Source organism: Balaenoptera musculus, chromosome 2 (genome assembly GCF_009873245.2).
Source record: "Balaenoptera musculus isolate JJ_BM4_2016_0621 chromosome 2, mBalMus1.pri.v3, whole genome shotgun sequence".
NCBI lineage: Eukaryota > Metazoa > Chordata > Mammalia > Artiodactyla > Balaenopteridae > Balaenoptera > Balaenoptera musculus.
The window spans coordinates 80955407-80978289 of NC_045786.1; the positions used below are offsets into that span (position 1 = coordinate 80955407).

General features: G+C 38.3%; 1 protein-coding gene across 7 annotated transcripts in view; it reads left to right on the top strand.

The window, feature by feature from the left end:
- MYO5A (myosin VA) overlaps nucleotides 1-22883 on the top strand; it is a 200720-nt gene that overhangs the window by 83365 nt on the left and 94472 nt on the right. For all 7 annotated transcript variants that reach the window (XM_036842522.1, XM_036842523.1, XM_036842527.1 and 4 more), the window contains exons 5-9: nucleotides 4635-4791; nucleotides 9864-10007; nucleotides 12315-12396; nucleotides 13040-13147; nucleotides 15315-15421. In XM_036842522.1, coding sequence (XP_036698417.1) covers nucleotides 4635-4791; nucleotides 9864-10007; nucleotides 12315-12396; nucleotides 13040-13147; nucleotides 15315-15421 — 598 coding nt within the window. The remainder of the gene's footprint in view (nucleotides 1-4634; nucleotides 4792-9863; nucleotides 10008-12314; nucleotides 12397-13039; nucleotides 13148-15314; nucleotides 15422-22883) is intronic.

Genomic DNA, 22883 nt, shown 5'->3' on the forward strand with positions numbered 1-22883 from the left:
CTAAGGAACGGCTGGACAAACCAAATAGATATATAGATAGAAGGAAAATAGACTCAAGTGTAACATCTCTCTCTTTCATCAACCCAGAGTGGATAGTCTATCCTTGAAATAATTTATTTCCTGGGGTTTCAGGTACCTCTCCATAGTTTAATTCCTATTGCCTTTTTCCCATACAACCTAGTTTTCTCCTAATTATCGTATAAGAGTCAATTCAGGCATCACCTTCTCTAGAAAGCATTTCCTGGCAGCTCTTCCTCACATCTTCCACTAGTTCTATACCCCTTCTCCATGCTTTCATAATATCCTGGATAGACCTCTTGTCTTGTAATTACTCCACTGTATTTAAACTGTACTTTTCAGTCTCTCTCAATAGGCTATGACCCTAGAGTCTTTTATCTTCATAAAGTGTTTGGCACATTGTGGCTACTCATCACATGTTTGTTGCATGAATGAATGAAGCAGTATTTTTAGGTAGTGGCTTTTTGTTCACATTATAGTCTCTGGAAGCAACATTGACTGAAACAGGCCACAAGAGTTCACCTCTACTCCAGGGCACCCAGTACCCAGGCTATTTAGGATCATTGCAGGGGCCCTTGAGAGGACTGGCCAAGCCAGAAATCATAAATTTTCAGTTCCTGCATCCTTAGGATGCTCCAGATTGATCTTTCCTTGATGAAGAGTGGTGAATCTCTGTTCCTTCACTTGGTCTTATCAGGTCCTTGAAGTGATATCTACATCCCAAAAGTAAAAGAAGGTTCTTATAAGGACGAGAAACCTGAAGGATTGTGAATAGTGGCTGACCAGCTAATCAAAATTTCAAAGAATAATAAATTATTATTTACATAGATGCAACAATCTAAAGCTTACAGCTGAAATAAATAGAGTAGGGTAGACTCTGATATTCACCTTAAAACCATAAAATTTTTTATCCCTGGTGTTTTTGTCTATTTTCTCCGCATCTCTATTATACTTTTCTTGTTTTTCCCTTTGCATGTCTTCATTATGTATTACCCTTCTCCCTTCTGTGTCTCTAGTTGGCTCCCCACTTCTACCTTTCTCTGCTCTTGTCTCTTTTTGGCATTTCTTCCTGTGGCCACATATAACTGAAAAACGTTTTAAAGACTACTGTACTTACTTTATAAAGATTTCTGTTTCCTGTTCTTAATTTAAAAGCAGGGGGATGGAATTTACATTTTTTCTCTTTGTAGCCCTTTATTGATTTTGGCCATCTCAGATTCAGGGGTCCTACGGAGAAGAAATGTCTGCCCATTTCAAGTACAGCCCTTCAAGCCCATCTGAGCATCTGTAAGCCTGTCCTATTCCAATTGTACTTGAGTTTACCTGGCTTAGACTGCAGGCTATGGCCCATCCAACACCTGAAAAATCAACTCCAGAGTTAGTTTAACTTTTAAGTTATAGTACTTTAGAATTGAGAAAGACTTTAGATGCTATTTAATCTTAAAAATGAGGGAAACTGTGACCCAGAGAGGGCATGCAATTGCTCAAAGTCATGAAATTGGTAAATGACAGATCGAAGACCAGAGCCCAATTCAGAGAAATTTATGTAATGGAAAAGTCGTACTTATTTATATATTGGAATGCTCTACTAGGCTTCGAGAAGAAGGGAAGCCTCTGCCAAAGTCAGGGAAATGTAATAAATAATAAAGTCCCTTAAAAATTGTTGGTCATGTGGATCCAGGATCGTAAATCCTGGAAGAGAAAATGTATCTGGTATGTGCTTGACATCAATGTGTATATGTGTGTATTTGTACAAATCTGTGTGATTCATTTGAATAATCCTCAGCCTTATCTCCTTTAACAGTTCTCTTCTTCCCCATGGTATAGGAAAGGGCTACTACATAATGAATGCTTCATTTTTTTTGACGTAACATTTTGTCATAAAGACTTGAAATAGTATTTCAAAGGCAGTACAGTTTAGGATAGCAGTTCCTACTAATAATTCCTTTTCGTCAGACTAGTGGAAGCCTCTTCACCTTGTTTATTATTGGAAGGAATGCTGGGAGAATTTTGTCAAGGTAGCTATCACACAGGGTGTAGTGACAGAACTGATCATGCAGGAATTAGGAAGAGATCATTTTTCTAGTTATATTTTGGAAGGGAATCCAAAGACTGCTGATGCTGTCCTTGATTAATGTATCAAAGACATCAATTCTGAGAACATTAAAATATTCTAAATGACGAAAAAAAAAGGGACATTGCTCCACAATGAAAACTGTTTGGGTTTTTTTGTTGTTTTTGAGTGATTTATCTTGAAATCAGGCATGTATGAACAGAGGCCGTGGGAATATCCAGTTGAGTCTAGAAGTTCAAATAAAAAGAGAATGAGATAGTATGAGGTTCAAGGATGTTTTATAAAAATGAGGGTTACATGCAAGCTTTTACTGTAAGTATTAAACATTCCTTGTGACACCTAGGTCCTCCTGATTTTCCCGGCAGTATGGGAGTCAGAGCATCTGAACAGGCTGCTTACAGATGGTGGTAGTGTGATGTGAATGTACTTAATCAGGCCTGAGTTGGGTACTCCCATTGTATTTTTCAACGTTTGTAAAATAATACAGTGACCACCCTTTCTCAACGAAAAAACAACCTTTACCATAGAAAAATCTTTCTACTTTGGAAACTTATTGCAGATACTTTTGATTCTATCACTTTGGTGTCTCTTAAACCCATCTGCCTCTCTCAGTCATGGCCACCACAGTCTTTGTTCAGACTTTCATACCTTTTCATCTGGACCCCTGCCACCCATATCCACATTGCTGCCAGAGCGTTTTTACTAATTAGATTGTTTATTTTCTGTTTAAAACCCTGCCGTAGCACTCCATGACCTTTAGGTAAACTTCAGATTCCTTAACATCTCATGTAAGATCTTTATGATCCATTTCTCGTTAACCTCTGCAGCCTTATCTGTCATTACTTCGTGTTCTAGCCAAATTAAATTATCTGATGTTTCCTAATTTCTCATGCATCTGAGCCTTCATTTATGTTATCTCCTTTCCCTGGAATGTTTCCTTCCTAACTTCCTTTTCCCTTGCTTGCTTTCTCTTACTCATCTTTCTAGACTTTGCTGAGGTATCATCTCCAGGGTGCCTTGCCTGATCACCTCTTCCTCCTCTCAATACCCCATCCCATGTATTATAATCTTTAATTATTAGTTTGTCTTTCCTCTCAGACCCTCAACCACTTGAGGATGCAGATCATGGCTTTTTAAACTTGTATCCCTAGTATTTAGCACAATGTTTGGCACGTAGTAGGTGTTTGCTAAATGTTTGTTGGATAAATAAATTTCTTTTAAAAGATCGTCTTCTATGGTGAAATAACCTCGTAATCTTGTGGCCTAAAAACCTTTGAACTCATCTTGTCTCTCCATAAATTAAGGGCAAAAATGATACTACCTTTATGTACTTGTTCAATTAATTTGATGGATTGAAGCTGACTGCTGGTTTCACCTCAGGAAGTGGAAGTTTCCTGCTTCTTTCCCAGTCGAAATCGTAGCCAAAGCAGATTTATTCCTAGGCTAGGTTGGTTATTAAAGTTTTATTTACGTATAATCAATATACATTTACTGAGCACTTGTGATGTGTCAGACTCTGGACTAGTTGCTGGATATTACCGATATGGTGACATAGGTCCTCATCCTCAAAGAAATGATAGTCTTAGGAGCAAGTTCCTCACCTAGAGTTTTGAGTCATTGTATGAATGAATTACAGGTGTAATAGTAGATAGTCTTTGTTTTTTAAATTAATTAATTAATTAATTAATTTGGCTGCATTGGGTCTTCGTTGCTGCACGCAGGCTTTCTCTAGTTGCAGCGAGTGGGGGCTACTCTTCGATGTGCGGGCTTCTCATTGCGGTGACTTCTTTTGTTGCAGAGCACGGGCTCTAGGCACGCGGGCTTCAGTAGTTGTGGCTCGTGGGCTCAGTAGTTGTGGTTCATGGGCTCTAGAGCGCAGGCTCAGTAGTTGTCGTGCACAGGCTTCGTTGCTCCGCGGCATGTGGGATCTTCCCGGACCAGGGCTCGAACCCGTGTCCCCTGCATTGGCAGGCGGATTCTTAACCACTGTGCCACCAGGGAAGTCCAGTTGGTAGTCTTTGAGTTCTAACATATTTGAATGAATCAGCCAACAAATGAACCATTTCTTCTCTGGTAATGAGGGTACTTTAGTAAGAGCTGGAGTTTGTGGGAGACACTGCGGACAGTTAGTAGATAATTGTTTTTTCAATTAAGTAGTATTTTCTTCTAAATTTGTTTGCTGTAACTCCTGTCTCTTCTAAAGGTGGTTGACAACAGTACTATAATAGACCAAACTAATTCTCTAGGAATAAAGTGTATTTGAGATATGTACACACAAAAAATTCAGAGACTATTACAGATTCATCCTTAGATGTGATGCTCTCTAATTTGATGCCTGATATCTCTTCTCCCTCTCTGTTCATTGTTAGTTTATAAGTGATTGTTTTTATTAGGAAATGTCATTCTTAGGTTCCTTCCCACATTTTTGCATGTGTGAACCAGCAGGAACTCACCATGGCTCATTGATGAGAATACAGAGAAAATAATGTTAATCACATTCAAAAGTGGGCAGCACTGTCAGTCACTCTTCTTTCTTTTACAGAGATGAACGAAATCAGTCCATCATTGTAAGTGGAGAGTCTGGGGCAGGAAAAACAGTTTCAGCTAAGTATGCCATGCGATACTTTGCAACTGTAAGTGGTTCCGCCAGTGAAGCCAATGTTGAGGAAAAGGTGTTGGCATCCAACCCCATCATGGAGGTAAGGCAGCCATGGCCTTCTCACTATATTCTCTCATTAAGAAACAGGCTCAAAAAATTGATTGATACAGCACACGTCAGAAAGTCTAGGATCTCTCAACCGGTAATCGTAGGAAAATACTTTTCCGGATGTTAGTGAGAGATCTAGGAAAAGTAAAAATTCAGTAAGATAGACATTTTGAGTAAAGTCTAGCTATAGAGGAATCTACTTTATTCCATAAACCTGCATTTTTAACCTACCATTGGATCGTTGCCTCCAAGTAGCTGGCAATGGCACTTCATTTCCTAAAGTTTCTTTTCTCCCAGTTAATTGACTTGTATCTATTGCTCCTTATACTGGAAGTATAAATTACTCCTTTTCCCACAATCCTGAGCTTATTTAAGCTCTTTGTAAAATACAGGATTCACTATGCTCAAGCATGAATGAGTTTCATTATTCCTTTGCCCGCATTTCGTTTTCTGTACTTAGTCCAACCTGTTTAGCTATAAGTTTTTACATTTTTCCAGATATGAACTATAAACTTAAATCATAATCTTGAAAGCATTTTTCTGCTCGTTTCTGTCAAGCATATCACACAGCTTTAGTTTAGATAAAGAAATTCAATAATATAAACTCTTGGAAAAGGAAGATCTTTGAAAGGATATCCTTTCAAAAGTGGACTACGTATACAAAGTAGACATGCTCATGCCAAAGAAAACAGACCTTTTTGTGTGAGAATTTGAGTGTTTTAGGATTTGTAATTAGAGAATTATTTGTGTATTAATATGATTTTAGGAAAGTTACATTTTTATAAGTATTCCCATTAAATGGAGAAAATAAGTTTCAATAAATGGAGAGAAATTACTTTGGACATGCAGAAACAAACCTTTCTTAATAAAAATCCAAGTCAGCATTCTTTATTCCTGTTTTTTTCCTTTGTCAAGCCTTACATGTCACCCAAACACAGATGGCGTTTAGAACTGGCTTGGTGCACCTGTGGTGCAAGTGGTTTTCGCACTGATCAGTCCAGAGGTAATTGTGCCTGGTGTGCAGTGCTGTGTGTGACACTTCAGAATAGTATGCTGTGACCCCTTGCCCACAGGGCTGCCCTCTAGTGCAGCGTGACTTCTGTTCTTGGGATTAAGAAAATAAGAGATGCTGGGGAAGTTAAGAGCCTCCTGGGCTGGGTGAGCTTTGGAAAGAGAACTGGAAATGTTTTCTGAAATAGCACGGACAGGAGAAAACAGATGCTTATGCCAAAAGAGAGTAGTAAAGATTTTAAGCAAATATTAAGATTTTGAAAGAATTTAAGCTACAGGTATAGTGGTGGATCCCACTTGTGTTAATATTGTGAGAATATAATCTGTATAGCCAGTTTCTGATTTCGGTTCAGAAAACAACAGGGCTTTGCTTCCTACCGTTATTTTGACTGTTTTTGATCATAACAACAAATTCTTGGTATTTGGCAGTAGTTTAGGCCATTCTTAGTCCCTAATGTTAGAAGATCCCAGAGTCTTGATTATGAAGGCATCAGGAAATCCCATTTCTCCTAGGCCTAGACCATATAATAACATAACTCTGGAATACGGCAAGTTGAATGAACTATTTTATGACCTTGCTATAGTCTCTTTCAAAAACTAGCTATACTGTTTTTTCTACAATGCAGATTTGAGTTGTGTTAGTAGGAGTGATATTAAAAATTTGGAATGACTACAGATACTACTTTTTAATATGCAGTTATAAGGAATTTACCCTGTTTTCTAGGATGAACAAAAAAAGATAAAGACAGCAGTTATACTTTTTTTTTTTTTTTTTAACTTTGGGTTTATTTATTTATTTATTTATGGCTGTGTTGGGTCTTCGTTTCTGTGCGAGGGCTTTCTCCATTTGCGGCAAGTGGGGGCCACTCTTCCTCGCGGTGCACGGGCCTCTTCACTATCACGGCCTCTCTTGTTGCGGAGCACAGGCTCCAGACGCGCAGGCTCAGTAATTGTGGCTCACGGGCCCAGCTGCTCCGCGGCATGTGGGATCTTCCCAGACCAGGGCTCGAACCCGTGTCCCCTGCATTGGCAGGCAGATTCTCAACCACTGCGCCACCAGGGAAGCCCCGCAGTTATACTTTTTAAAAAAATTAATTTATGAAAAAAAAATTTTTTTAAGACAGTACTTATACTTAGCTACTTCACGCTATATTATTGTTTAGTTTCTCTGCAGAAATTTGGATTAAGAAAATTTGTTAAAGAGAGAACTAATTTTCAACAGCTACAAATGAGGGCATCCCAACTTAAAAGATTAAAATGGAATATAGGGCTGAAGAATGGTGACAAAGGGTTTCCAGTTACAGGAAGAAAATATAGGTAAAATATTGAATATGTGGCCTAGAAAATTTGTAGCTTTTAAACCTGCCTCAAGATTATGTCTCTATATCAGACCCCTTTACTGTGATGTCAAGAAAGGAGTGTCTGGGTCTCCAGTAATCACGAGCATCCCACACCTTGAACATCACAGCCCAGTGGCTTATGGGATTTGCACATTATCCTTTAGGAAGCAAGCTCCTCATCCCCGGCATAGGCTCCTTTTGCAAAATACGAATAATGTACAGTGAAATAAATGATTCTCTTTTACTCAATTTTATGAAATTTTCTTTTTCATACTTTTTTCCTAGAAATTTTCATCCTAAGATGGGGACAGGGAAGATGTTGGGGGCACACTGGGTCTTTTTTTTTTTTTTTTTTTTTTTTAATTTTTGGCTGCGTTGGGTCTTTGTTGCTGTGCACGGGCTTTCTCTAGTTGCAGTGAGCGGGGGCTACTCTTGGTTGCGGTGCACAGGCTTCTCATTGCGGTGGCTTCTCTCGTTGCAGAGCACGGGCTCTAGGCATTCAGACTTCAGTAGTTGTGGCTCGCGGGCTGTAGAGCGCAAGCTCAGTAGTTGTGGTGCACGGGCTTAGTTGCTCCGCGGCATGTGGGATCTTCCCGGTCCAAGGATCCAACCCATGTCCCCTGCATTGGCAGGCGGATTCTTAACCTCTGCACCACCAGGGAATGCCCCACACTAGGTCTTAATAGTTCTATTTCCTCTTCAATAACTGTAGTTGAAGATTTTCATCTCCATTTAGTAAAGAAGAATAATTCACTCAACATTTCGCTGAAATCAGTAGTAAAATCAAGACCACAGAACTTCTTTCCTTTAACAATTTCTTGCTGATTGAAATGAAAATAGCATTAGGGAGGCTGTTATAAATATAGTACTTATAAGGCAGAGGGAGCAATTAGGGGGAATGAACAAAATAAATGAATAAATGAATAAACATCGTTTATATACAGAACCTTCTTTCCATATTGGGTTAAAGGCTTAGAATCATAGAGTTTTATTTTTGAAAGGGACCCTAGAGCTCATCTATTCCAGTCAGTTTACACCTGGGGACACTAATACTCCTCAGAGGATTAAATGATGGCAAGTTAGTGATAGGGCCTGGTGTGATACCCAGATCTTCAGACTTCTATTTCATTTACTCCTTCTACCATTCTTTGCTATATGTTTATATACCTTGTACTCAAAGACAAAAGGGTCTGTTTCAACTCTGGCCTACTCACTGCTTCTTCTCACAGAGTGTAGTATTATCTTGGCAGGTTGGCCACTCTGATCCCCACTGTAAGTAGATTGGGGTGGGGGGATGACATATGGGGGTTGGGATAAGAGTCTGGGAGGGAGGAGAAGCTGTGGACCACCCTCCCCTAACTTGCTTAGTTGCTGGGGGAAAGTGCTTAGGACAGTGCCTGGTAAACACTCAGTAATTATTACTGCTGCTGCCACTGCTACTACATGTAACCCTTCATCTGCTCTTTGACAGAATATGTTGTGCTGAAAGAAAATTTCACGTTTATTTTCTGAACAAAATAAAAATAATGGGAATATATGGAGACTTTTTGTTGTGCTTTTTGTAATATCAAGTTTTGCTGGGAAGATAGCTTCCAACTATTCTTTCCATCTGTAATGTTAATCTGAAAGTTAGCAGCGTTCTCATTGCCAAAACAGAATAGGGTAATACATGTCTTATATTTCAGAGAGTGAAAATACCTTTTCTTTGATTGATCAGAGAATCTAATGTGTTGATTTTTATGGCTATGTTACTACTGTTTTCATCACTTGTGTTTGTATTGCTTTTTTTTTTGTATTGCTTTCTTAATGCTCCAGATAATTTTCATATCTTTCTCTCTGCTGTGGTTTCAATATGCTAATCCTAATAGTCACAGGCTTTGCACAGTGAAAGATATTAATTGTATGAAATTATCTTATTAAGCATTTAATTTATGCACTATGTTAACACTTGCTTTCCTAACTACAGCATGTTTTTTGCTTTGCTTTGAAAGAAAAATTTATAGATGCATGTTACCTAAATCAGAAAGCAGTGCATATTCCATTTAAATTTTTAAGATTATATGAAAAATTTGGCAGAAAGTTACATTCTCTGCATTCTGTAGCAGGTGTCTTGCAAGTTAGATACAACTATCAAAATCCAAAGCCAAATTTTACTGTCTCTGGTTTCTGAAAATGGCTTTGAATTAAGTGGGTAATTACTAACACTCCACTAGTAAGCAGTCCAGCTGGGCCTACTGGCTAAAGAGACCCTGAACACCAGAGCAATATTTCCAGGAAAATATTCATTTGTCTTAACCAGCTTATTTACATAAAACCGACTAAGTTTTTCAAGCAACCAAACTCTGTTATTTAACTAAGAGGGCATGTGCCTAGGCAGACCCTGGTCCCACCTGTTCTTGTCCTTTGTTGATGTGAATGAGTATGTTCCATACCACAAATGGTGGATGAAGACCTCCCAGGCACTGGGCTCGAGTCTGCTGTTTCTGAAAATAATTTGTGCGAGAATAACAAGGCCAATACGGACTATTAGTGTACACCTGTGTGGCTGTGCAGTGAACAAAGCATACAGTTGTGCCCGCAGGGGCAAAACTGGTTCTGTTTTTTAAAGAATCCGTTTTAAAGGGCTGTGTTCTTTCTCTCCCTGAACAAATCTGTAAATGTCAGGGCATGAATTGCACTTCTGAAACCTTATTGTTTTCCCCTTGTTTCTTAGTCAATCGGAAATGCTAAGACAACCAGGAATGATAATAGCAGCCGTTTTGGGAAGTACATTGAGATTGGTTTTGATAAGAGATATCGAATCATTGGTGCCAATATGAGAACTTACCTTTTAGAGAAATCCAGAGTGGTGTTCCAGGTAAGCCGGGAAGGTATACATATGGATTGCCATATAATTCCAGAGCTCATGTTTGTTGGTGTGCATTTTATTCCCAGATGTTCTTGAGCATGTTATGACAATATTACTACAATATTACTACAAACCACACTTGGACTGAAACGTGTAAAACAGTGCCTGTCAGAGGATACCCCCTAGACTAATAGTCTTTGGGACTGGGCAGTGATTTAGGTTTAATGGTTTTGACTGTTTCCTCCAAATGCTTGTAGGAAAAGCTTAGTTAAGAAGAGGCGCTATTAGTTTAGTCTTGTCTGTCACATTTCCCAGTTGATAGGGAAGACATTGCTCTATGCTTCAATGAGTTACAGTTTGAACTCAGTTCAAGAAAAAAAAAATTATCCTTGTCCTTTTTCCTCCCTTCTTCTCTCAGAATGTGATACTGTTTAGATAGAATAATGAGGGTTAAAAGATCTTCACAACTCAGTTGTGAACTACTGTCAAAGAACACACTAAAGTCTATGCATCAGTGCCAGACTTGCATTCGCACATATGCTCTTACTCCTTTTCGGGGGGCGGGGATCTCAGTTCCCCAACCAGGACTCAACCCAGGCCACGGCAGTGAAAGCCCAGAATCCTCACCAGGGAACTTACTCCTTTTTTATTTGTAAATGGGAAGTACTACACATTACAGCACCGGCAGGTGTGCATTCACATGTTTATAGGTATACTCAGGGAGTGTGGACTTATCTTTGGAAAACTCCCCATATAGGACTCCTGGTGACCCACTGCATGCTGAGATGGGGTTCCTGTAGTCCCTTAACTAGATGCTCGCCATATTGAGGTTCAAGTAGCCCTGGCACCGCCATGTAGCAGAGTCTACAATTTCCATTGCACAAGTCTCTTAAGGCTTTGAAACTGCCTGGGACATACTGAGAGTCATGAGTTTGGGCAGCCTAGAGCTATCCTGGCTTTGACTTTGGGGGTGTGCTTGATTTGTGGCTACCTAAATGTAATACCTGATTTGTATAGCGAAGGAATAGTCACCCTTCTCCATTGTTCTAATATCTAGATACATGCAGAGCAGTCTTACTGCGCACGCATGTATACTTGAATCGGTCAAAAAAAATGTTTAGTAGCCAGAGGAAACAATGGGGGAAATATATGTAGATCTAAGAGAAGACTGAGTCTAAATAGTACAGATTTGATTGATAGGTAGACGGTTAAGGGGAAAATGGGTATGGTGACCAGAGGCTAGTAGTGCTTAAGACAGAATGTTAAGGCCTAATCCTTATTGTCTTGTCTAGAAACATTGAAGCAATTCTAGCTGTTCCCCAACCCCCAGGGCTATATAATATTGTGGATGTTTGGTTATATCAAAGTGAGTCAAACAGTCAGAAAGAGCATACTTGATATTGTCCTTCATGTACAAAGATGACCAAAGCATTTCTGCAGATCCCCCTGCTTTTCTAGTTGCCTGTGTACCGAAACACCTGACCTCTTGCCTATTCATGCTTGTGGTCAATGGTATATTGTTAATTTGTTTAGTGTCTTCTGTGCACTAAACACAGAAAACTAAGTTTTCTTTACCAGACACCAGCCCCTGTTGGGCATCAAACGTGACCTTGGCCTTACTTGCTGTATTCTTCAGTTAACTGAATACACTGCAGAATTCAAGGATATGACAATAGAGTATAATAATATTGTATAAACAATATTATTACAACTGTATTTTTAAAGTATATATGTGGAAAAAGACTGTCAGAAAATAGTAAGAAATGATCTTAGAATTGTACATGATTTATTTTCTATTTAAAAAAATCTTTTATTGATTTTTAAATATATAAACTAAAATGATATGGATGATGTAGTGTATTTGTGGATTTCTTACAAACAACTACAGTAGATGGTCCAGTCTAAAATATGGCAAAAATGGGATTTTTTTTTTTCTAGTCAAAAGTCTTAGGAAGACCATGAATCTAAGAAAATACTGTGAGAAAATATTGAGTATTGCAGGGAAAAAAATAAAAAGGTTTTAGCTTCCCCCAAAGGCACTGACCTCTTATGACAGTGCCATATAGCAAGCTGTTCACTAGTTCAAAAAGCATTACTATCAGGTATATTATGTTGAATGTGACCAACAGATACACACTCACACAGATGCACATAGCTAATAAGTCACAAGGTTTAATAGTCATAGATATGTATTAGGAAATTTGGGAGAGGACAGTTTATTTCATCAAATGAGATAATTAAATTTTTATTTTTATGATTGAAATTTCTGGGTTTTAGATTAAAATGCTGTAATTGAAAACTCTTCTTTTTTCAAAGGCAGAAGAGGAGAGAAACTATCATATCTTCTATCAGCTTTGTGCCTCAGCAAAGTTACCTGAATTTAAAATGCTGCGATTAGGTATGAATATGGCACTAGATTTATTGTGCTGGTATTGTCTTATGTTAATTTCTGAGTTCATAAATTTACTCCTTAAAAAGGAGATTATCTCATACTGAAATATTTATGGGTGAAATGATAAGAGGCCTACAGCTGGCTTCAAGATATCTCATGGGATGAGGAAGTGGTGAGTGGCTGTATAAATGGAACAAGATTGGCCTTGAGTTGATACTTGTTTAAGATAAGTGATGAGTACACAAGGGCTCATTATACTAGTTTCTGTACTTTTGTATATGTTTGAAATTTGCCTTGATTAAAAGGAAAAAAAATGTAAAGGAGTTTACGTGGTGGAAATCTATGAGGTTCCATGGGTGGAACTCTATGAAGAAGGGAGTAAAGTGTTTGAAGAAATTATCCTAGCCTGTAGATTGGAATAAAACCTTTAGGAAAGGACTATTCATTTCACAAATTCTACAAACATTTCACTCCATTATTTAATTTTGAGTCTTGTATTAAAATAAAACTAAAAACACAGGAAGTCAAACTTCAGACTCTATACACTTAATTGTGCTGTCACTGCCTCTAATTCAGAGTGGACATCAGGGTAGAAGTCAACGCCTTTTCATAGACTGCAAATCTTTTTAAAAATTTTCCTTAATTGCAGGAGACGCAAATAACTTTCATTACACGAAGCAAGGTGGCAGTCCTGTGATTGAAGGAGTAGATGATGCCACGGAGATGGCACAAACCAGGCAGGCCTGCACTTTGCTAGGTATGTAATCTTATTCTTGAATTTTTAGAAGCAATAGCTTTTTGACTCAAGAAACCTTTGATTGGAATATTGGCTTAGCTTCATATTAAGTGGTGAGAATTGTTGAGAGATTTAACATTCATTTTTGGTGTTTTGTTTTTAATTTATTTTTAGATTCTTTATAAAACACACTTGGACAGCAAATGAGTACAGTGTTTCTCTTGGAGGTGATGGGGACTGTACTGAAATTAGGTTACGGTGATGGTTGCACAACTCTGTAAATCTACTAAAAAGCATTGAATTGCATATTTAAAATGGATAAATTTTATGGTATGCAAATTATTCCTCAGTAAAGCTATTTAAAACATACATTCAGGGGCTTCCCTGGTGGCGCAGCGGTTAAGAATCCGCCTGCCAATTCTGGGGACACGGGTTCGAGCCCTGGGCGGGGAAGATCCCACATGTCACGGAGCAACTAAGCCCGTGCGCCACAACTACTGAGCCCGTGTGCCGCAACTACTGAAGCCCACATGCCTAGAGCCCGTGCTCTGCAACAAGAGAAGCCACCACAATGAGAAGCCTGCACACCGCAACGAAGAGTAGCCCCCGCTCGCCACAACTAGACAAAGCCCATGTGCAGCAACAAAGACCCAATGCAGCCAAAAATAAAATAAATAAGTTTATTTAAAAAAAAAATACATTAAGGGCATCAGGGCATGTGGGACTGTTTACTTAAATTTTTACAAAATCTGAAAGCTAGAGCCAAATGAAATGGGTTTCTATACAAAAACTCATGTTTTATAGGATTTTTTTGTGTTTGTTTTTTCGTTTTGGGTGTCTTTTTGTGGTTTGGAAATGTGATTGAGCTGGCTTGGTGACAAAACACTGTATTACATGTAGTTTATTCTGTTTCTGAAATAGCTCACGTCACTGTCTTGTTTCTGGATTAAAAAAAATATTGGATCTACATATAAATAAATTGACCTTTAGAAATGTAGTTATACAACTTTTAGTGTTGAATTATTTATTTAAAAGCATCAGAATGTGAATAATTCTAAAGTCATATATTGGTACTTTGAGGAGTAACCTGAGGTGAGTTAATTTAATTTAAAAGCATTGCTAATCAAAGTATGATCCAGGACCACTATGGAGCTTGCAAAAATTTAGAATCTCAGACCCCGTCTCAGACCTACTAAACCAGAATCTGCATTTTAACCAGATCCATTGGTGATTCATAGGCATATTATAGTTTGAGAAACACTGCTTTACTTCCGGGGCTAACTCTGTTTGTAAATAGAAAATTGCAAATTTGAAAAAGCCATAATGCAGGAGATGGCAGAAACAGTCCTTGTAAGATGAACTGTCAATTACTCTGTATATAGCTACATATTTGTAAATCATTTTACTGTTTTTACTCGAATATAATTTATATGCAATATTCTGGAAAAATCTTACCTTATTGAAAAATGAAGCCCGAGCTGGTAAAATACCAAGGGCTGTCCAGCTTCCTCATCCTGCCTGATCCTTCAGGTCCTGCTCTAATGCTGCGTTTAGATACTCGCTCATCAGGCTGGGGTGCAACACCAGCCTGAGCACTTCTAACCTTGGGGTCTCTTTGACTTATAGTTGGTCTGTAGTTAGAAGAAGTAATTAAATAATCTGACTGAAAACAGCCTTATTGGGCTACAGCTTGCATTTGGAGTAGAGATAAATAGAAGAGGTAATAATGTTAATGAGATACTTAAATTCAGTGTGTGGCAATGATGGTGATAGTTTGTTTAGCACCTACCATGTGTCACATAGTGTGTTCAGTTTACTATGTGCATTTTCTTATTTAATGTTTACAGACTCCCTTTGAGATAGTCCCTATTGTCCCTGTATCTCAAATGAGAAAACAGAAGGATAGCAGGGTGAAGTTACCTGCCAGTGTGAGATGGCAGGTCAGGAGCAGAGCCAGGCCTCAAGCTGAGGTCTGTCTCATTCCACAGCCCATGCTCTCAACCATGATGCTAAAGCGCATTATGTGTTAATGTCAACAAAGATGAAAGTGTTGTTAACTGTGACACATTATAATGTGTACAACATCTGGCATTATTCAAGAGTTAAAGATGGGCTTAAAATTGTCTGCTATAATTGTTTAGTTCCTGTTCTGAAATTTATCACTTGTTCATTTACTCTGTTGTTTCAGGAATTAGTGAATCTTATCAGATGGGAATTTTCCGAATACTTGCTGGCATCCTTCACTTAGGCAATGTTGGATTTACGTCTCGAGATTCAGACAGCTGCACAATCCCTGTAAGTTCAGAGCAAGCTTCGTGTGAAGACAGTTGATTTATATTTTAGTTTTGTTGATTCTTTATGGAAACAATGTGTTTGAAGTCTCCCTATTAACTAATTAGTAACTATCAGAGAGGTAATTATCAGACAGATACACTATGCAGAGTAGAATCCTGAATTGTAAACAAAGAAATGTGGATTCAGATCCCTGGTGCACAGTGATTGGGGGGGGGTGCGGAGGGAGGGGAAGAGAGAACTTGGATATATGTCTGAGCCGTATAAACAGCAGTGGGAAATATTAGATGTGAAAGCTGGATTGGTGAGACTAGAGAGAAGGGCTCATTTGGCCCATGGCTCACATAGCAGAATTGGTAAGTTCATTTGTCTCCTCAGCTGTGGAAATGTAGTATGGTTTAAAAGTTACTGAAGAAACTGTTAAAAGTGGTTACTCCTGGGAAGAAGAATTAGATGGCTGGGGAGATAGGGCGTCTTCACTATGATTTACATATTCTTCTGCACATAGTGGTAACTACACACTGAGAATTAAAATTCAGTTCGTTTGTTTAAACTGTAACAAAACCTGACAGTCTCAGATTGTTCTCATTGGGCATTTGTGATTTGCGGTATTTTCTGATCACCACCATCAAAGATCACACACGTACACACGTACATATACAGTATATATTTATTAGGTATTTTTAACTTTATTAAAATGGAGGCAGTTTTAATATAATTCTTTTTCCATCCTGCTCCCTCAAGGATTATAATAGGAAACAATTTTGAGATTTATGTTTCACTCTTCAGACACCCAAGGTGATATTTGCAAATCTACATGTAGATTAATTCATGTGACTTAAATCTGGGTAAATTAGACTTTAGTTTTGAAATACATGTTTCAGTGTCTCTGCCTGGGTTCAATCCCAACTTTACTATTTACTCACTCTGTGTTTTGGGGTGAGTTGCTTAGCTTTTCTGAACCTCAGTTTCCTCATCTGTAAAATGAAAGAGACTTTCTTTTCTAGCAATTTTGGACTGGTTGCTCTGATTGAGCTTCATGCTGGATAAATTATATTTTAAAATATTTTAAATAAATACATAAGAACTTCTCAGAGGCCATAAACTGAGTGAAAACAGGAACTCAGAGAATGAAGCAGAATCCTGAAGCTAAGACTCACCTGGAGGGCATTTGCTGAACCCAGTGACATTGAACTTTGGTTTTCATAGCCAAGTGGGGTGCAAAAGACAAAAAAAACAAAGCCCAGGACTCGTATAAACAGGGGAACAGGAAGGGAAACTTCTGGATAAAGCTGAGACCCTAAATGAAGAACTTGCTCACCACACTCTCCAAGAGTACAAAGAAAAAGCAAGTCTCAAAGCTAATTGGAGGGGGAAAACATAGTTCCCTAAAAATGTATAACAATGAACTGACCCTCACACATACTTCCCAGTCTGATTTCATAGTTCCTGGATGGTCCTCAAAAGCTACATACACAAAACTTAGTTTAAATTGGTCCTGGATTGGTAGTGCCCTGGATGCCTGACAGAAGCAAATGCAAATCCACCTTCAATCCAGGACTCAACAGAGTCCCAGAAGAAAAGTTACAAGAAATATTGGCTCACAGTCAAAAATCTCAAATCCCGTGATAAAACAAAATAGAGCTAGGTGAAACAACAGAGAGCAGAGTCAAACCTATTAATAATGCAGAAAGAAATTAACAGCATATTTGACACAACTGAGTAGGGAAGTGATGAGCTGGAAGACAGAAGTGAAGAAATGGTCCAAAATGCAAGATGGACCCCACAGCTGGAGCCCTTAACAATAGTTAAAAGAGACGAAGGATGGAGTAATAAAATCTAATTTTAATATAATGAGAATTCCTAAGGGAGAGAAAGAAGAGAATGAGGCAGACATAATGTTTGAAGAGGTAATTACTAACAAATTTCAGAACTTGTGAAAATTACACTACACTACAGATTTGGAAAGGCCAAAAAATCCCAGTTAGGATAAATAAAAAGAAATCCACACCTAGGCACACCGTAATGCTACCACAGGCGAAGAGAACAATCTTAAAACAGGAGAGAGATAAGACATACTACTCTTGAAGTAGCAATTAAACTGATAGCTCACTTCCCAACTGCAGTAATAGGAGCCAGAAAACAGTGGACTATCATCAGTGTTCTAGAGTAAATAACTCCTAACTTAGAACTGTATATCCAGTAAAGATATCTTTCTACAATGAGGAAAAAAACAGAGGTGTTTTCAGACAAATAGAAACTTGAGAGAATTTGTCACCAATAGGCCCTCACTAAAGGAAATATTAAAAGACATAGTTTAGGCAGAAGGAAAGGGATCCCAGATACAAGATCTAAAATTCCAGAAGAAATGGTGAATCAATAAACTAGTAAAGGGCTTCCCTGGTGGCGCAGTGGTTGGGAATCTGCCTGCCAATGCAGGGGACACAGGTTCGAGCCCTGGTCCGGGAAGATCCCACATGCCGCGGAGCAGCTAGGCCCATGAGCCACAACTACTGAAGCCCGTGCACCTAGAGCCCATGCTCCACAACGGGAGAGGCCACCGCAATGAGAGGCCCACGCACCGTGGCAGGGAGTGGCCTCGGCTTGCCACAACTGGAGAGGGCCCACATGTAGCAGCGAAGACCCAACACAGCCATAAATAAATAAATAAATTTTAAAAAATAAACAGTAAAGTATGGGCAAATGTAGATAAAATTTGATTAATTAAAAGAATAATAATAATGACTAGTGTATTGGGCCACAAAATACTTATTCATTACAGAGGGAAAGGTAGTGGAGAAACCTGGCAGATATTCCCTTAACCAAGCAACCAGTCAGCATCACATGAGTTCTGATGCAGCACCCTGAGGAGGGTGCCACATCACTTCATCACATTCCTGCCAAAAAGGCATGGCCCGAATCTGAGGCAACATCATACAGACCCAAACTGAGGGACATACTATTCTTCTAAAATGTCAAGTTATCAAAAGACAAAAATAAAGAGTGAAGAGCTATTCAAATTAAAGGTGATTAATGAAACAAGATGACTAAATTCAGTGTATAAAGCTAGATTGGATCCTGGACCATAGAAATGTGGCCCCCCCCCCAGCCCACCCCCAAGGGACATTATTAGGTCAATCAGCAAAATTTGAATTAGATCTGCCAGGTTAGGTAATAGGGTTGTATCATGGCTGATTTCCTGATTTTACTCACTATACTATAGTTATATAAGATAATGACTTTGGATTTTAGGAAATGCACAGTGAAATATTTAGAACCAAAAGGGCATCATGTTTGTAACATGCTCTCAAAAGGTTCTGAAAAAATAACATGTATGTATATGTACATGAAAGAGTGAGAAAGAAAGAGAATGATGCAAGCAAACTCGGTAAAATATTAATATTTAGGGAATCTGGGTGAAGGGAATTCTTAGTACTCTTCTTGCAACTTTTCTGTTAGTCTGAAATTAGTTCAAAATAAAAAGTTTAAAAAAAATAAAGTGAATCACCAGCCCCTCCTTCCCCCCAGAAAGATGGAACTAAAGTTCTGGATAACAAAGCTTATAGATTGGGATGGAGTGTTTGGAGTTCCTGTTAGTTAATTACACTAAATTAACTAATGTAACTTAATGCTTCCGTCATAAAAATGGAAACAGAAGGTAAACCTTTCAAACTAGTAGAGAGAAAAATTAACTGAAAAAAATAATCCAAACATAGCAAGAGAGGGAGAGAAAATTTTAGAAAAGGTGGGACAATTAGAGGCACAAAATAAGGTAGAAATAATTATAAATGAACCAATGTTTCAGCTAATATGGATTGTCAGACTGGTTTTAGAATTCAGGTATGTACTTTTGAAAGACGCATTCCTAAAACATAAAGGTACAGATAATTCGAAAGTAAAAGGTTTAGAAAACACACACCATAATAGCTAGAAAAAAACTGGCAGACCTATATTGATACTGGACAAAACAGACTTTGAGACCAAAAGCAATACTGGAGATAGAGTCACTATGTATTTTTTTTAAAATTTAATTTTATTTATTTTTTTATACAGCAGGTCCTTATTAGTCATCAGTTTTATACATATCACTGTATACATGTCAATCCCAATCTCCCAATTCATCATACCACCGCCCCCCCCCCGCCACTTTCCCCCCTTGGTGTCCATATGTCTGTTCTCTACATCTGTGTCTCAACTTCTGCCCTGCAAACCGGCTCATCTGTACCATTTTTCTAGGTTCCACATACATGCATTAATATACGATATTTGTTTTTCTCTGTCTGACTTACTTCACTCTGTATGACACTCTCTAGATCCAAGCATGTCTCAACAAATGACTCAATTTCGTTCCTTTTTATGGCTGAGTAATATTCCATTGTATATATGTACCACAACTTCTTTAACCATTCGTCTGTTGATGGGCATTTAGGTTGCTTCCATGACCTGGCTATTGTAAATAGTGCTGCAATGAACATTGGGGTGCATGTGTCTTTTTGAATTACGGTTTTCTCTGGGTATACACCCAGTAGTGGGATTGCTGGATCATATGGTAAATCTATTTTTAGTTTTTTAAGGAACTGTTCTCCATTGTAGCTGTATCAATTTACATTCCCACCAACAGTGCAAGAGGGTTCCCTTTTCTCCACACCCTCTCCAGCATTTGTTGTTTGTAGATTTTCTGATGATGCCCATTCTAACTGGTGTGAGGTGATAACCTCATTGTAGATTTGATTTGCATTTCTCTAATAATTAGTGATGTTGAGCAGCTTTTCATGTGCTTCTTGGCCATCTGTTTGTCTTCTTTGGAGAAATGTCTATTTAGGTCTTCTGCCCATTTTTGGATTGGGTTGTTTGTTTCTTTAATATTGAGCTGCATGAGCTGTTTACATATTTTGGAGATTAATCCTTTGTCCGTTGATTCGTTTGCAAATATTTTCTCCCATTCTGAGGGTTGTCTTTTCGTCTTGTTTATGGTTTCTTTTGCTGTGCAAAAGCTTTGAAGTTTCATTAGATCCCATTTGTTTATTTTTGTTTTTATTTCCATTACTCTAGGAGGTGGACCAAAAAAGATCTTGCTGTGATTTATGTCAAAGAGTGTTCTTCCTATGTTTTCCTCTAAGAGTTTATAGTGTCTGGTCTTAGATTTAGGTCTCTAATCCATTTTGAGTTTATTTTTGTGTATGGTATTAGGGAGTGTTCTTTTTTTTTTTTTTAAACATCTTTATTGGAGTATAATTGCTTTACAATGGTGTGTTAGTTTCTGCTTTATAACAAAGTGAATCAGTTACACATATACATATGTTCCCATATAGGGAGTGTTCTAATTTCATTCTTTTACATGTAGCTGTCCAGTTTTCCCAGCACCACTTATTGAAGAAACTATCTTTTCTCCATTGTGTATCCTTGCCTCCTTTGTCATAGATTAGTTGACCATAGGTGCGTGGGTGTACCTCTGGGCTTTCTATCCTGTTCCATTGATCTATATTTCTGTTTTTGTGCCAGTACCATATTGTCTTGATTACTGTAGCTTTGTTGTACAGTCTGAAGTCCAGGAGCCTGATTCCTCCAGCTCTGTTTTTTTCCCTCAGGACCGCATTGCCTATTCGGGGTCTTTTGTGTCTCCATACAAATTTTAAGATTTTTTGTTATAGTTCTGTAAAAAACGTCATTGGTAATTTGATGGGGATTGCACTGAATCTGTAGATCGCTTTGGGTAGTATAGTCATTTTCACAATATTGATTCTTCCAATCCAAGAACATGGTATATCTCTCCATCTGTTTGTATCACCTTTAATTTCTTTCATCAGTGTCTTATAATTTTCTGCATACAGGTCTTTTGTCTCCCTAGGTAGGTTTATTCCTATGTATTCTATTCTTTTTGTTGCAAATGGGAGTGTTTCCTTAATTTCTCTTTCAGATTTTTCATCATTAGTGTATAGGAATGCAAGAGATTTCTGGGCATTAATTTTGTGTCCTGCAACTTTACCAAATTCATTGATTAGCTCTAGTAGTTTTCTGGTGGCATCTTTTTCTCTACATATAGTATTATGTCATCTGCAAACAGTGACAGTTTTACCTCTTCTTTTCCAGTTTGTATTCCTTTTATTTCTTTCTCTTCTCTGATTGCCATGGCTAGGACTTCCAAAACTATGTTGAATAATAGTGGTGAGAGTGGACATCTGTGTCTTGTTCCTGATCTTAGAGGAAATGCTTTCAGTTTTTCACCATTGAGAATGATGTTGGCTGTGGGTTTGTCATATATGGCGTTTATTATGTTGAGGTAGGTTCCCTCTATGCCCACCTTCTGAGAATTTTTATCATAAATGGGTGTTGAATTTTGTTGAAAGCTTTCTCTGCATCTATTGAGATGATCATATGGTTTTTATTCTTCAGTTTGTTAATATGGTTTATCACATTGATTGATTTGCGTATATTGAAGAATCCTTGCATCCCTGGGATAAATCCCACTTGATCATGGTGTATGATCCTTTTAATGTGTTGTTGGATTCTGTTTGCTAGTACTTCGTTGAGGATTTTTGTATCCTCACCAAAACATCTATATTCATGAGTGATATTGGTCTGTAATTTTCTTTTTTTGTAGTATCTTTGTCTGGTTTTGGTATCAGGGTGATGGTGGCCTCATAGAATGAGTTTGGGAGTGTTCCTTCCTCCAAAATTTTTTGGAAGAGTTTGAGAAGGATGGGTATTAGCTCTTCTCTAAATGTCTGATAGAATTCACCTGTGAAGCCATCTGGTCCTGGACTTTTGTTTGTTGGAAGATTTTTTTTTTTTTTTAACTTTGAGGTTATTTATTTATTTATTTATTTATTTATTTATTTATGGCTGTGTTGGGTCTTTGTTTCTGTGCAAGGGCTTTCTCTAGTTGCGGCAAGTGGGGGCCACTCTTAATCGCGGTGCGCGGGCCCCTCATTATCGCGGCCTCTCTTTTTGCAGAGCACAGGCTCCAGACGCGCAGGCTCAGTAATTGTGGCTCACGGGCCCAGCCGCTCTGCGGCATGTGGGATCCTCCCAGACCAGGGCTCGAACCCGTGTCCCCTGCATTGGCAGGCAGACTCTCAACCACTGCGCCACCAGGGAAGCCCTGTTGGAAGATTTTTAATCACAGTTTCGATTTCATTACTTGTGATTGGTCTGTTCATATTTTCTATTTCTTCCTGGTTCAGTCTTGGAAGGTTATACCTTTCTAAGAGTTTGTGCATTTCTTCCAGGTTGTCCATTTTATTGGCATAGAGTTGCTTATAGTAGTCTCTTAGGATGCTTTGTATTTCTGCGGTGTCTGTTGTAACTTCTCCTTTTTCATTTCTAATTTTATTGATTTGAGTCCTCTCCCTCTTTTTCTTGATGAGTCTGGCTAATGGTTTATCAATTTTGTTTATCTTCTCAAAGAACCAGCTTTTAGTTTTATTGTTCTTTGCTATAGTTTGCTTTGTTTCTATTTCATTTA